The following is a 13,661-nucleotide window of genomic DNA, read 5'->3' as shown; positions in this document are numbered from 1 at the left end:
TCATTTCCGGTTGTCTGCTGACTTGTGCCCGCGACGATTGTAAGCTGTAGTAAAATATTGAAACGGTGAAGTATAGCGAACGAGAAAGGTTGTGTCTGAATGTGATATCTCGGAAAATGCGCTTAAAATAGAATCCATTGTAAGAATTCGTAAGCGAACTTTTTTCTTGTTGTTCATCGAAATTCTACCATGCGTTTCTCTGTCATCGGAGATTAAAGTTGTTTATTGTGAAAAGAAGTTTGCATTACGCGCAGGAAATAACGGGAAACAAAATATTCGTTTTGTTTGGACGCTCGTTTCGTTGTGCGCCGGATCAATAAAATGAGATGTTTTCTTTTCGAAAATTAAAAATGCAAGCAGCATGCTATTGAATCTTTTCTGACTTTTTTGCTTCCTTTTACCCATTTTTAAAGCATTAACAATTTTTGCTCCATAAAATGTCGTAAAGAAATATCTTACATCTCAAATCGTCTGATATTTCAGAATCCGAAAGCAAAACTTTTTAAAAAGATTTGTAAAAACAGAAAGATAATCTTTTAAAAAAATCAGATTTTGGAAGACGAATATGGCAAGCAATGGAGAGGTGACAAGCCTTTCGTTAACTAATTTTAAATGGTTGACAAGAAAAAGTCATTCACATGTTGCTTCAAGTTCCAGCAGTGAAAGACCAAAATCGGAGTGCTTGCCGAAATCGAATGTTACGTTACCAGGATTCCACAATAATTTTATATCAGGTGACAGAAATGGGGAACGGTGCATTGTTTTGAGGAACGACATAGGGCGATCTATTTCTTCTGAATCCGAAGATAGTTCCTGCACCTCAAGGCAGAATTCGATTGATTCTTCATTATCATCTTCATCTAGTTCCACTGATGGAATGAGTGCTCATGATCTTCTTGAACGTTTGAATATTGGCTCTAGATCTGTACCAAGTAGTCCTAGTGGACCTAAGTACAAACTTATTCATGAAGGGGATATTCAAGTGTGTAGATTAAATCATTCACGAACTGTCATCAGTAAGATTTTGAGCTCCAAGTTCTTACGGAGATGGGAGAGCCATCATCTGTATCTTAACCCCACACAAATGCATTCTAAAACGGTAAGTTTTTTTATTGTATTTTTTTATATTTTCTTTCTACGAATATACTAAATTCTATTTAAAATAATTGATTCGTCATTATTTTTTTACGTGTGAAAGCTACTCTAAAAAAAGTAGATTAAGACGAACAAAATTATGATTACTGTAAAAGAACGCGAGTAAAATTATAATTATTGTAAAAGAACACGAATAAAATTATAATTATTGGAAATATTCGTATTAAATTTTCTTTTTGATTTCGTCATGTACCAGGCTACTAAATAAACTTTTAGATAGGAATTATTAAATTTAAATAAGTTGAATTTATATAGAATTTATTAATATTAAATAAAACAGTGCTTCTAAATGCAATTTAAAAAGAGATACATTTGTAATAAATTCGTAAAAATTTAAATATATGGTACATCGAAAATCCGAATTAAATAGAATATCTTTTTCGAATCCCACATAAATTGGATTTCCATATTTCAATAAATGAAGTACAGAAAATTAAGTATTTCTTAAAAGAATTATTTTTATTGGGTATCTCACTCAACAGGATTTGCAAAATTTATCAAAAAATACTTTATTTGAGCGAGGTAAATAATGAGTTCTTTTAGAAAGGTCTTAATTCGTGTGCCGCTTTATTTGTGTGGGTGTTATAGTAATGGTGTCCTTACAGGGTTGCGGCAAATTTTTATAGCCTCGTCTTGTTTCAAATTCATTATTTATAATGGAAAATAGATAAAATGGTTTAAATGATTTAACACTGAAAAGAAAATATAAATTGAATTTGTTTTATTGGACTTTACATATATATATTACAATTTAAGTCTCAAAAAAAATCAAAATAAATGGAGTCGCGTGTAGAAAATTTGGCACACTTGATTTTTTTAATTCTATTTATTTATGTTTTTATTGGAAAAGAAAAGATTACATGAAAGTAGAATAGAGAATTTTATTTCTTTCAGATGTATATCTCTTGTTCTTTTTATAATCTTACGTTGTTTTTTTCTTCTCTGGTTTCTCGGCACGTGTAATTTTGCACGTGTAATATTGCAATTCTAAGAATTTTATGTTGTGTTTTTCACGGCCTTTTCACCTATGCTGTGAATTTGCAATTTTTAACTTCCCCTTAAAGTTTGGAAATAGAAATATTTTCATTCTCTAATATTGTTTGAAAGTCGGAAGATTGCATTTCACACCTTTACTAAGACTTGAATAATGTACAATAAATATTATTTACTATGCAAAATGTGATGAGAGAAAATAAAATTTCTATCATAAAAAAATATCTTTTATATTTTCAATTTCAGATATGCATGAAAAATTATTTGTAAAATGTTGAAAATTTATGGGATTTTTTTTTTTTTAAGAAGTTATATAGTTACAAGGACTGAGTTAAGAAATCTCAATTTTTCCCTTAATCCAATTGTTTTAATAAGTTTTATTCTTTTACTTTATATGAATACATTTTTAAGTATCAGTTGGAATATTTATTCTAAATTAAAGGGCCTTTATATAAAATTCATTTTGCATTTTTAAATGTAATATAAACTACTTATACACATGACAATTAATTTTTTTAAGATTGATAAAATATTTTATTGCACCGAAATCTCAATTTAAAAAAAAAGTCTTAAAAGGATTAACGATAACAAAATATTTTGAACCTCAAAATTTATATGGACCACAGAATAAAATCTCCATCGTCTTTTACTATTCTCTAAATACAATAATAGAGAATGCATATCTTTCATTGCAGTCCCCCCCCTCAAAGTTTTCCGCTTTCTATATCGAAATTATGTGGTTGGTGTGGTGTAAGAATTCGGATAGAGTATACCTGCTCAGGTATCGTCTTCGTCATCTGAGAATTATTTCAAACTAAAAGATCCGATCTGAAATAACAGTATTGTTGCTTCAGGTATATGGAATGCTGACATATAAAACATAAGTTTACAATCTATTTATGAATTAGACTGTTTGAATGTTATAATTTCAAAGACATATTACTGTGTGAGAATGTTATAATAGGGCTCATTACTGTGTGTTGATTTTTTATCTTTGGCCATAAGAGTCATAGAATTTCAATAAACAGATTTTTAGTTCCATGTAGATAGATTTCTAAATATAATTGAAGATAAATAATTCCTCCGGGAGTATCCTCTTCCTTTGAAATTTTGGAGATATTTATTTTGCTGCTACTTTAAATATCTACTTTTATCATTTTTATACTTAACCAGATTTTAAAACAGAATCTGCGTTGGTCTTAATATTTAATATCTTACTTTACTGTATTTCTCTGATTTTCTCCATGTTTGCCCCTCCCCTGCAAGGAATGCCGTTTGAGTTGTTTCTTTATTATTATTGGTTTTAGGTATAAAGAATTTTCTTTAGAGATCTTATAATATTTACTATTTTGCATTGTGTTCAGTGAAGACTTTTCTATTTTTTATTGGTGTATTTTTATTATTTTTTCATATGCGTAGTATAGAGAAAATATTGTAATCGTCAGAAAATTCAAACTCCATATTTTGAGAAATCAATGCTTCAGACCTCTTTGAGATAGAAAAACATTTTGGATTATGTCTCTCTCTGAACATGATAACTCAAAAAATACTTTGAGCTAGACAAATGAAATTTGGATATAGACTTTAGATCAAATTGAAAAGAAATCCAGTCTGAGGAAAACTCTTTGTCTGGCTTTTCGTGTACTCGGTAACTTCAAAACGTAAAGAGGTACACAGATAAAATTTGTACTCAGATTTAGCATCTAAAATGTAGATTCTTTTCAAATTTTGAAGCAAATCTGTCAAAGGGTTGACTGTCAGACAGTCTGTACTTTCGCATGGATGTAAATGCAATGACTGATAAATGCAATTGTTTAAATCAGTGAAATTCGATATGTGATCTTGTAAATGTAATTCTGCGCCAATTTTGATTTCAGTCGATTGGGAAAAAAGGCTTCAAAACTTCAAAATGGCATGATGGATTCATCAAAAATACTACATTCGCGCCAAAGATGTATATTTTTTATAACTATTATTTGCCAATGTCTTGCAAGGCATTCGCTGCTTCACTCAAACTCCACAATTTTATGCGGCGTAGGGGGAATACGATCTTTATTGGAAAGTAACTATGGTCAGAAGACGAGAGCGATATGTGTCTGTTTGCCCCACTCCAAACTTTTGCTACAATTAAATTAGAAGATGTTTGATACACCAGCAGGCCCGTGTATACAACTGATATTTTATTGGATTAGGTTTCCAATGTTGAACTGTCTTGGCGCCGATCCTTAATAAACTATGGAGACAGAAAAAATTTTATTTTTATTTAGTAACTGTGCTGTAGAATTCCATTCATATATGATCTTCACAGTTCTATCGTTCTTAAAATTGTCTTGTTTTTGTCGTTGTTTGTTGGTGTTTTCTGTTGTCTTTACTTTCCTGTGCTTGTACCATAAAGATGCGTAGAAATTACTATGTTTAATTTACATGCGAGAAATTATATTTTCTGAAATTTTTCGACGGCAAAGAGAATTCCTATTCCAAGTATAGTCGTTCAAAAGAAGAAAAAAAATTAGGGGGAGGAAAAGTAATCCTAAATCCTAAATTCTTCAGTATCAAGGAACAAAAATAATTTTAAAAATTGTATTACTTTGAATCATTTCTTTTCAGTTTTTCCTTAAAAATATATTGCAATTTTTTCTTTTTGTTCGTATTTTCATTTTTCATTTTCATTTTTCTATGTTTAAAATAGATTTCAATCTAATGTAAAAAAAATTTCCACTTAAATACGGGAGTTGAAAACTTTCTAAAACCCTACTTAAAACAGATGATAGAATGAAAAACATTTGATATTCTGATGTTCGATTATAAACTAATAGTTTAAGAAAATTATATGCTTGTTTTAACGCTCCTATCTGAAACTAAATAAAAAATTTTATGAAATGGACCTCGTATTTGCAATCTGATGATGGAGAAGCAGTACATCACGCATAACAAACTTCTACACCACACTAACACAAGAAAAGATTTTACTCCAGATTACATAATTGACTACTAAGATCTAAATTAAAAATTTAGAATGTTTGACTCAAAAGATCCTAAGCTAAAAGTATCATTGCGATTCCGAATGTAACATGGTTTTATGTATTGTACCAAAGCATGTAGATTATATATGGTTATGATAATTAATATATGTATATTTGTAGTTTAATCGTTTTTCTTCACCTATCTTCTGGTTTGTGAAATTGAATATTCTCACTTTCGATTCATTCATTTATATCAAAGGCGATCTTAATGAGTTTCTAATAATAATAATAATAGGTGATCTTAATGAGTTTTAATATATTTGTTAGAAAGCCTTTATTGATAAATAATTTAAAAGATAAATTATCGAATTCTCATTTCATGCTCCTTACGTTTTAGAGTTAAGCACGGATTTTCTAAAAACTTCAGAATGGAACACTAATTACGTGGCAAAGATGCAAAGGCTTATGCTTTTCAATTGCCTTGTTGTGTCAACAGATCTTCTCAGAAGATGAAATGAATTTTACTCGTTTTGTCAATTAAATAAAATATTCCAAAAGGCGTGTTTTCCGGTTCTACCAATGATTTTTCATTGCAACTCTAATTACTGATTTTCAAATGAGGAAATGGGCGTTCGTAAAGCAGTTGTTAGGAAAATTTACATTGACAAATGGTTCAAATATATTATGTACCCTGACTGTTATTAGTTTATGTGCTATTGCATGTGCTCTTCTACTTAGTCTGAAGGTTGATGTAGAACTTTAGTTAAGAGGATTGGACTCTATATTTTCTGGTAAACAATTTTGATTTGATTAGCGGACCATTTATGAATAAGGGTACTGTAAGTTAATGAGCGAACTCATCATTGAATTAATTACTCAGAATTTAGTTAAGTTGGAAAGTAAATAGGAGGGAGCGATCATAATAATGGATGGATAAGGTATTTTGCTTTTGGAATGAGCGAAGGAGGGACTTTAAAAGTGATTTCTTAGAATTTTATTTTGAAACATTTGAATCTTATATATTTAGTGCTTGGATTCAATTTGTATTTCTTAGAAAGGAAAGAATGATTGCTTATATAATGTGGAACCGTCATTAGGAGGATTTCTGTAAATGCTAGAAAACAGTTTCTGATTTGCCTTGTAGAGCAATTAAGAATTAGAGAATAGTAGATTGATGAGTGATCTCATTAGTGAATTAATTGCATAGGATTTAGTTTAGTCGGAAAATAATTATGGAAGCTTTAAGAGGAACTACTATTTAGTTTTGATGTTTAGATCAGGGGAGGATGGGAAACTTGAAATGAATGAAAGAGGATCATTAGGGAAGATTCTTAGAATTTTATTCTGAAGAAGGTGAAGCTTTTTTTCTTTGTTTTCGTTGCTAGTGTCCAGATTTAAGTTGCGTATGTTAAGGGATGGATCTGATAACTTGTTTGTTAAGAATGGGACCTTAATAGAGAAGATTTTGACAAATTCTAGTTAGAAAATTTGATTTTGTCAGTGGGTTGATTAACGATAAGGAATGCTATAGAATAATGAACGAACTCATTATCGAAATAATTGTACAAAATTTAGTACAGGTTGCCCCACAAGGCATGCAGCGTCTAATATTTACAAATTTGGATACGAGGCACCCTGTAATTATCTTGGATTGAGGTTTAGGTTTAATTATATCAACGTCCCGTTGTAAAGCAACACTAGGGCTATTTTGGGACACACCTCATAATTTTGAACTGCGGTCAGATGACGAGGACGACACCTGCGCTGGCACCCCCCTCTCCACGCCACACCACACCAGCGGGAGGGCGTTTGGCATGACGGATTTAACGTGCAACAGACCCCCTTACACGACGGTTCTTCGGTGGAATCGGGTCTCGAACCTGAAACCCTACGGCTCACAAGCCGAGACCTTACCACCAGGTTACTGCGGCCCTTTATCTTGGATTGAAGGAATATAAATGGAATGAGCGGAAGAGGAGCATTAATGATCATTCTTAGAATTTTATTTTGAAGAAATTCGATAACTTTTTTTTACGTTTTTGGCTGTTAGGCCTCCGATTTAAGCTGCGTATTTCAGGATGTTGGTATAAGATCATTTTATTATAAAGAAAGGGTGGAGAATTCTTTCCAATGAGAGTGGGGATTTAGCGTTTCTTGTTTCAAAACTTCTCAGTATTTGATGTGACTGCAAAAAGTTTTACTGCTCATTTATCGAGATTTTAATTCTTTATCCTTGGCAAAATTTTCATCGAAAAATGAAGTTTTCTGCTGAAGAATTCTGGGTCTTTTGGGGTGTCTTTTCCGAGGTAGAATTGCATGAGTTTTTATTTATATTGATAGACAAGCATCTAATATATGTATTAGTTCTCGATGTTAATGAAAGAAACTTACGAAGTGTGCACCGCAAACTTGATTTGAATTTATGTAAAGTTGTCATCAAGAAGAGAAAATCTGGGAGCTCTAGTTGCTTCATCATATCTTAAAAGATTTTTTCGATTTTTATTATCCGAACAAAACTTAGATTTGTTCGGATTTTGAAAGTTTTTTAAAATCAATCTATTAAATAAGTTTTTGTTATGTAAAACCCATTAAGTAATATCATTAATTGAAAGTCTGATTTAAATTGGTCCGTTTTTTAATTCCTCTTATGTAATATATACAAAAAAATTTATAGGCCTAAAATAAAAAAATTGAAATTTTGATTATCTTTACGTTTAAATCTATTTTGAATACGAACATATATTTAAAATTATATCACTCAGTGGATGGGCCTATAAATCCTATTTTTAAACCGAACACTAAAAAAATGTCTTTAAGCCAAAATGACATGTTTGTGTTAAATTTTAGACGTTATACATCATCAAGAAATTGGCCATAATTAATTGTCTATGATTGTTCATAAATGTAAAAAGTTAATGAATGAAATTTACCATATGATTTTATCACTTGAATTGCAGATGTACATCGAATTTTGAATTAAAATCCGCCTGGGGAATGAGGCCTTCAGTATGTAAATTGTTGTGTAAAATTCTATAATTCACCGGTATAACAAGCAATACAGACGAAAGGTCGCTTCCAGTGCTTGTACCAAAATTGTAAACCTCTATCAACGCTTGGAGAGAAAGTAAAGTGATTAATTAAAAGAAATCAAACCACTTTTTATCTCAAAGATATGTGCGAAATCAAATTTATCAATTAAAATTCAAATTTAGTAATTTCCTGTCAGTGAATTAAAAGGAGAAATTTATTTAAATGGTAGCTTAATTGAAATTTCATTTTAATTATATAAAATTCCCATGCAAGTTCAACTGCTAAAGGGTTTACTGTGATTTGTTTGAATAAAATTTCTTCAAAAACCAGCTATTAATCAAACTTTTAACCATCCCGCTGTTGTTATTTGTAACTAACTAAGTAGTTTCTGAAATTCTTCCAAACAATGACTAAACCCAAAATTAATTATAAAAATATATGATATGTAGACATTTCTTTATATAGAAACCGCTATAACTTTCTTTTATCGTCTCAAAATCAAATGAAAGTTTGATATCTTATTCCGCAAACGTCCATCTTTTAAGAGAGTTTAACCCTTTCTAGGGCCGTGGGAAGTATGCTTCCCACCAAATTTATCAATCTTTGTATGAATTTATGTAGCTTGGCATAAGTTCTGACACATTTTTTTAGAAAGACAGAAACTTAGATACTTTAGTTCTTTATCTCACACAAAATGATGTGTCTTGATTTGTTACTTAATTATTAATTAACCAAATTAATTAATTAATCAAATTAAATTTATCTAATAAACTTTTCTTATTCTAATTTCAAGCCTAAAAATATTTTAACATAATATGACTAGAAAAAAATGACCCTTTAAAAGGTTAAGAGAGTTTAAAGAACAATAGATGTGTTAAGATCTTTTTTTTCCCCAGTTGATTTGGAAAGAAGGATACTTGACCAGGCGAGCCATCGTCGTATCATGAAATTCTGACCAAAAATTGCAAATGCGAATCGAATATGTGATAACATTCAAATCATTTGTAGATTTGTGCCATAAATAATTCTGTGACCATGTAAAGTTACGCAATCTTTTTGTAGATTGCAATGAATTAAGTTAGTGTCAATCTTTTAAAATTTTTGATTTATAAAGCTTGCTGATAGCAATTATTGACATACCTGATCTTTCAGCTTTAAATTCCGATGAGAAAAAAAATAAGAATCCGATAAAAATATCGAATTTATCATCGAATTTCCTTCTCATATGTTCCTTCTTCAACATCACAAATCATCATCGCTAGTGTTCCTTCTTCAACATCATTCTTCATGTTAATTTCTTTCTGAATAGTAATCTTGAATATCCATTTTTTTAGTTTGAATTTGCATTATTTGGTTTATTAACCCAGTTTTATGAAGTTGTAAAATTTTTAGGGATACATGAATTTATCTTTGTTATTAATTCAAATTTTTTTGAAAAACACTAATAGATACCAAATGTTGCAACGCAAAAAAATATGAATATTATTGAATGAGATGTGAGAAAGGGGACGGATCTTGAAATAGAATCTTATTGGTTGTTTATTTTACATTAAGGGTACAGTGGACTCTATTAGACAATTTTGGGAATAATTCAGTCAGGGTTATGATTTTTGTTTTGTTGCATCTGTATTAAAATATGAATACGTCAAATTTCTTAAAAAAACATTTTGAAACGAAATATATTATTTTTTTAAAAAAATTAAAAGATATATAATTTTTAAAAATTGTAAGAGCAATGCATGAAAACGGACAGTAACAATTTAAAAGAATTTAATAGACAACCAATTATACAATACATTGCACTTGCACAGCAACAATTCTATTTAGCCAATACTTAAATTCACAGTTTAACATAATTAACTCTCGAGGTCGGTAGGTTTACATGGTCACAGTCTTGCAGTTCAAAGTCCACCGTCCCTTTAAATTGATATCTTTTTTTAATGTACGCCAAATGTTTAGGAAAAGGAGCGTTTGATTCTGAACCTTAGATGATTGAGATGACATCCCAATTAGCGTTCCAACCACTAAAGATTAATATCGCTCTAATTAAACTTCATTTAATTCACTACATCACGTAGTTATATTCACGTCCTATTTTGAAGCAATATTTAGGCTATTTGGGATGGACTCGTAGTAATTTTTCGAGGTACATTGTTGCCAGATGACGAGGAACGATACCTAAATTACCCTCCGCCTTTTGAACTCTCCGCAACACAGTTGCGGGCATTACATCACATAATATTTTAATGATGAGATACTTTTATATTTAACAATTTAATTATATTGCTAAAATGTATGTAAAGCAGTTTTTTTGTAAACATTTTTAATTTTCGTTTAATGTTTGTCAAGATAATTTTTCATTCATTTCCTGATGTGCTAGGAATGTCAAATTTTGTACGCATGTATATTCTCAATGACAATGCATTATTTTATTTTCGGAGCTTAACTATAACTTAAAGTTTGTGACTGTAGATGACGCCATCTGTTAATAAATTTGAGAAAAATTAAGGATTAAATGATTCCGTTATATTTATAGCAATTAAGTATGAATTATAAAGTGTAGATATTTAAGAATATGTTAATAATCCTTAAATAATTACACTTTAGTGCACTTATAAAAGGCCCTTTCAAGAGTTCTTTTTTTAAAAAAAAAGATTTGAGGTGCATTATTGCGGCGATTTCAAAAAGCAGCAACGTTGACTAAGCTGTTGCTGCTTTTGCGAAAATTAACTTTTAATTGATCCTTATTTGAAGCAAGTTCTGTGTTAAAAATTCCCATATCACTATTGCTTTATTTTATAACTCTCTTTCTTATTTCTCTACATTTTTTTGTTTTATTTAAATATTAAAATATTTTTTTGCAAAATATATGTAAAATTGAAAAACTTCCTATCTATGTATAATCCTTCTAAGATGTAATTTGAATTCTGACAACTCAATTTGATAGAACTTGGAGCGCTATGACAGATTGCATCATCTATGGATAATATACATTAGATTTTGTGTGCGTGTAGAAAAATTCGAGGAAAAAACATTACCGCCGTATTTTCTTTTTGCATAGCTTTATTGCATAGAATATCTACTGTTACTGATTGAATATATATATATATATATATATATATATATATATATATATATATATATATATATATATATATATATATATATATTACTCTATCAGTGGCAGAATTTTTATTTGATAGACTAAGTAGCTGCATCGGACATTGAACTAACAGGGTGAAGGAAGCAGGTTATTTAAACGAATATCGACCTGTTGCCAAATAAATGAATTAATAAAAAATAAAAATTCTATTAATTATGAAATATCAGGTTAATATTTTGTGGAGCAAAATTGATGAGAATCCAGTCTGTTGCAATATATTGTTTACATAATGTTTATTAATGCCAATCATTTGCTGAAGTAATATTATGTACACACGGAGATGCCATTCAATCATAATAAATAAAAAATAACACGTACATTTTGTCAAAGTTTCTAAGTAAAAGATAAATTGTGTTAAGATAATAATGTGAAATATGAAACTTTAATTGATCAGTTGTTAAGAGTGCCTTTATTATGTGCACTGCTTAGAGCTCGAAATGCCTGATCTTCTGCTGAATCTGAATGCAGTGTCATATCGAGTAGCTTTAACCATATTGACAATTTTAACTATAAACTGTGAATTTGAAACCAAAACTCACAAGCTAAGTTAGGAATTATTGCATCCATTTAAATCAATCCTTTTACCTCTGCTATTAACTTTACTCTAATATTCCAAGTAAGGTTCTAAATCTCCTTGAAATTCATGATTTACAAAGTATCTTGCATTAAATGTTCTGGTAGTCGCATCAACAACTTTCCCAACCGCCCCTTTCGGGTGATTCATTTGGAAGAGGCGATCCTATAATCCCCATAAATGCTGCCCTATCTCACGCATCCCTGTGATTTTAAGGTGCAATGAGGCGCATTTCCTAGGGTCCGAAAACCGTGTTAAAGCTGTGTAACGTTTCCGTGATAACGAAACACAGTGTACAGTAGATTGCCTGGTATAATCACGGCCAAGGTCGCCGTGGATTACCTGCCAACGTCATAATGACCACTTTCCACGTTCTTTTGTTCCTCGCCCAGAACGGATTCGTGTTTCTGTTTCATATCACGAAAGTTTTCAGTCGAAGAAACATGTTTTCGTTGTATTTGATATCAGAAATTGTAATTGGATGACTATGTTCTGATTTCGGAGTATCGTTTTGTTATAATAAGAAAAAAAGACGATATAAACAACTTAAGTAATGACCAGAAGTGGGGCTGAATCGCTTTAAGTTTCAGTTCACTGTACAAGTTACTTTGTGTCTATGGATAATAAAAAAGAATGAATGTGTTGGCATTTTATAAGCCAGACCATTTAACCTAGAGCAACCAAATTTCGCACATATGTACTTTGTTGTTGTTTACAATGGCACTTGCCATGGACAAGCTCGCTGACGAAGTCAGCGATTGTATGTACTTTGGACGGTGGTAATGTAAACCATGTAGGAATCTTTAGAAACTTTATTATAATTTTAATTATAAGCAGAGCAAAATTGTGCTTTTACCGCTTTTATTCAGAAAATACGGTAATACAAAATCATAATTTTAAAATTCAAAAAAAAAAAAAAAAAAAAAAATTCAATGATATCATTTTTTTTTTTTTGCTTATAATTTTTTCAATTTTTAAAACACGTTTGAGTACATTTTGAGACAATATACATGCCAAGAGTATATTCCCAACAATATTATATAGCGCCACTTCATTTTGCGTTTAGTTATTTCTTAGATAGTAAGTACTCGTTAAAAAGGGATTTTTTTTTTCAAAATATTAATTAAAAGTCCATTGAAAATCTGACATTTTTCTTCAGTTAATTATGGGCATATTATTGCATAAAAATATTCTTACTTTGAAGTTTATAATATTTTTCATTATTTTAGTTACTGGATTTATGCGTACGCGCATTGTGTTTACATTAAATTCGTTTTTATATGCACATCATCGCTGTTATGCTTTAAAAATTAAAATAAAAAAATGGAAATTAGTTAATAAATATATAATATATATTAATAAATGTAGTTCATAGAATATTAGCATGCTATTTTTTTCAGATAAAGGTTCGAAGCGTTTACAAATTTTTTTAAACTTTTTTTTTCGCTAATAATAATTTTAATTTTAATAAAAATTAAATAGCTTGTATATATCAATGTTCTTGACGAAGTAACAACATCCAGTCTATATTTAAACATGTTATTATTGTTTTAAAAAAACTGCATAATTGAATCAATCTTTTTTTAAAAAGTTACATTTCTGCTTAGATTCTGTTTTTATTTAACGTGTTTGCCGTTCAGCTTAATGTACAAACTTCAACGTGAACATTCGTTCCCTCTTTCCCATTAAAATAGCAAACGAAAAATTTGTTCGCTAACATGCTTATTTCTTTGAAAAATCCATTATGGTAAAGGTTTCCTTTCTACACAAATCAAAATGTGAC

The 13,661-nt window shown here is 30.0% G+C and overlaps 1 protein-coding gene across 1 annotated transcript in view; it reads left to right on the top strand.

The window, feature by feature from the left end:
- The first annotated feature begins 63 nt into the window (after positions 1 to 63).
- Positions 64 to 13,661, top strand: part of LOC129963108 (C-Maf-inducing protein-like) — a 184,915-nt gene continuing 171,317 nt past the window's right edge. Inside the window, exon 1 of the mRNA XM_056077182.1 lies at positions 64 to 1,099. Within this exon, the coding sequence (XP_055933157.1) occupies positions 566 to 1,099 (534 nt within the window). The 5' untranslated portion in view covers positions 64 to 565. The remainder of the gene's footprint in view (positions 1,100 to 13,661) is intronic.

The sequence above is a fragment of the Argiope bruennichi genome, chromosome 3, assembly GCF_947563725.1.
Source record: "Argiope bruennichi chromosome 3, qqArgBrue1.1, whole genome shotgun sequence".
NCBI lineage: Eukaryota > Metazoa > Arthropoda > Arachnida > Araneae > Araneidae > Argiope > Argiope bruennichi.
Note: the sequence above shows the minus strand (reverse complement) of the source record. Positions and strands in the feature narration are given on the sequence as shown.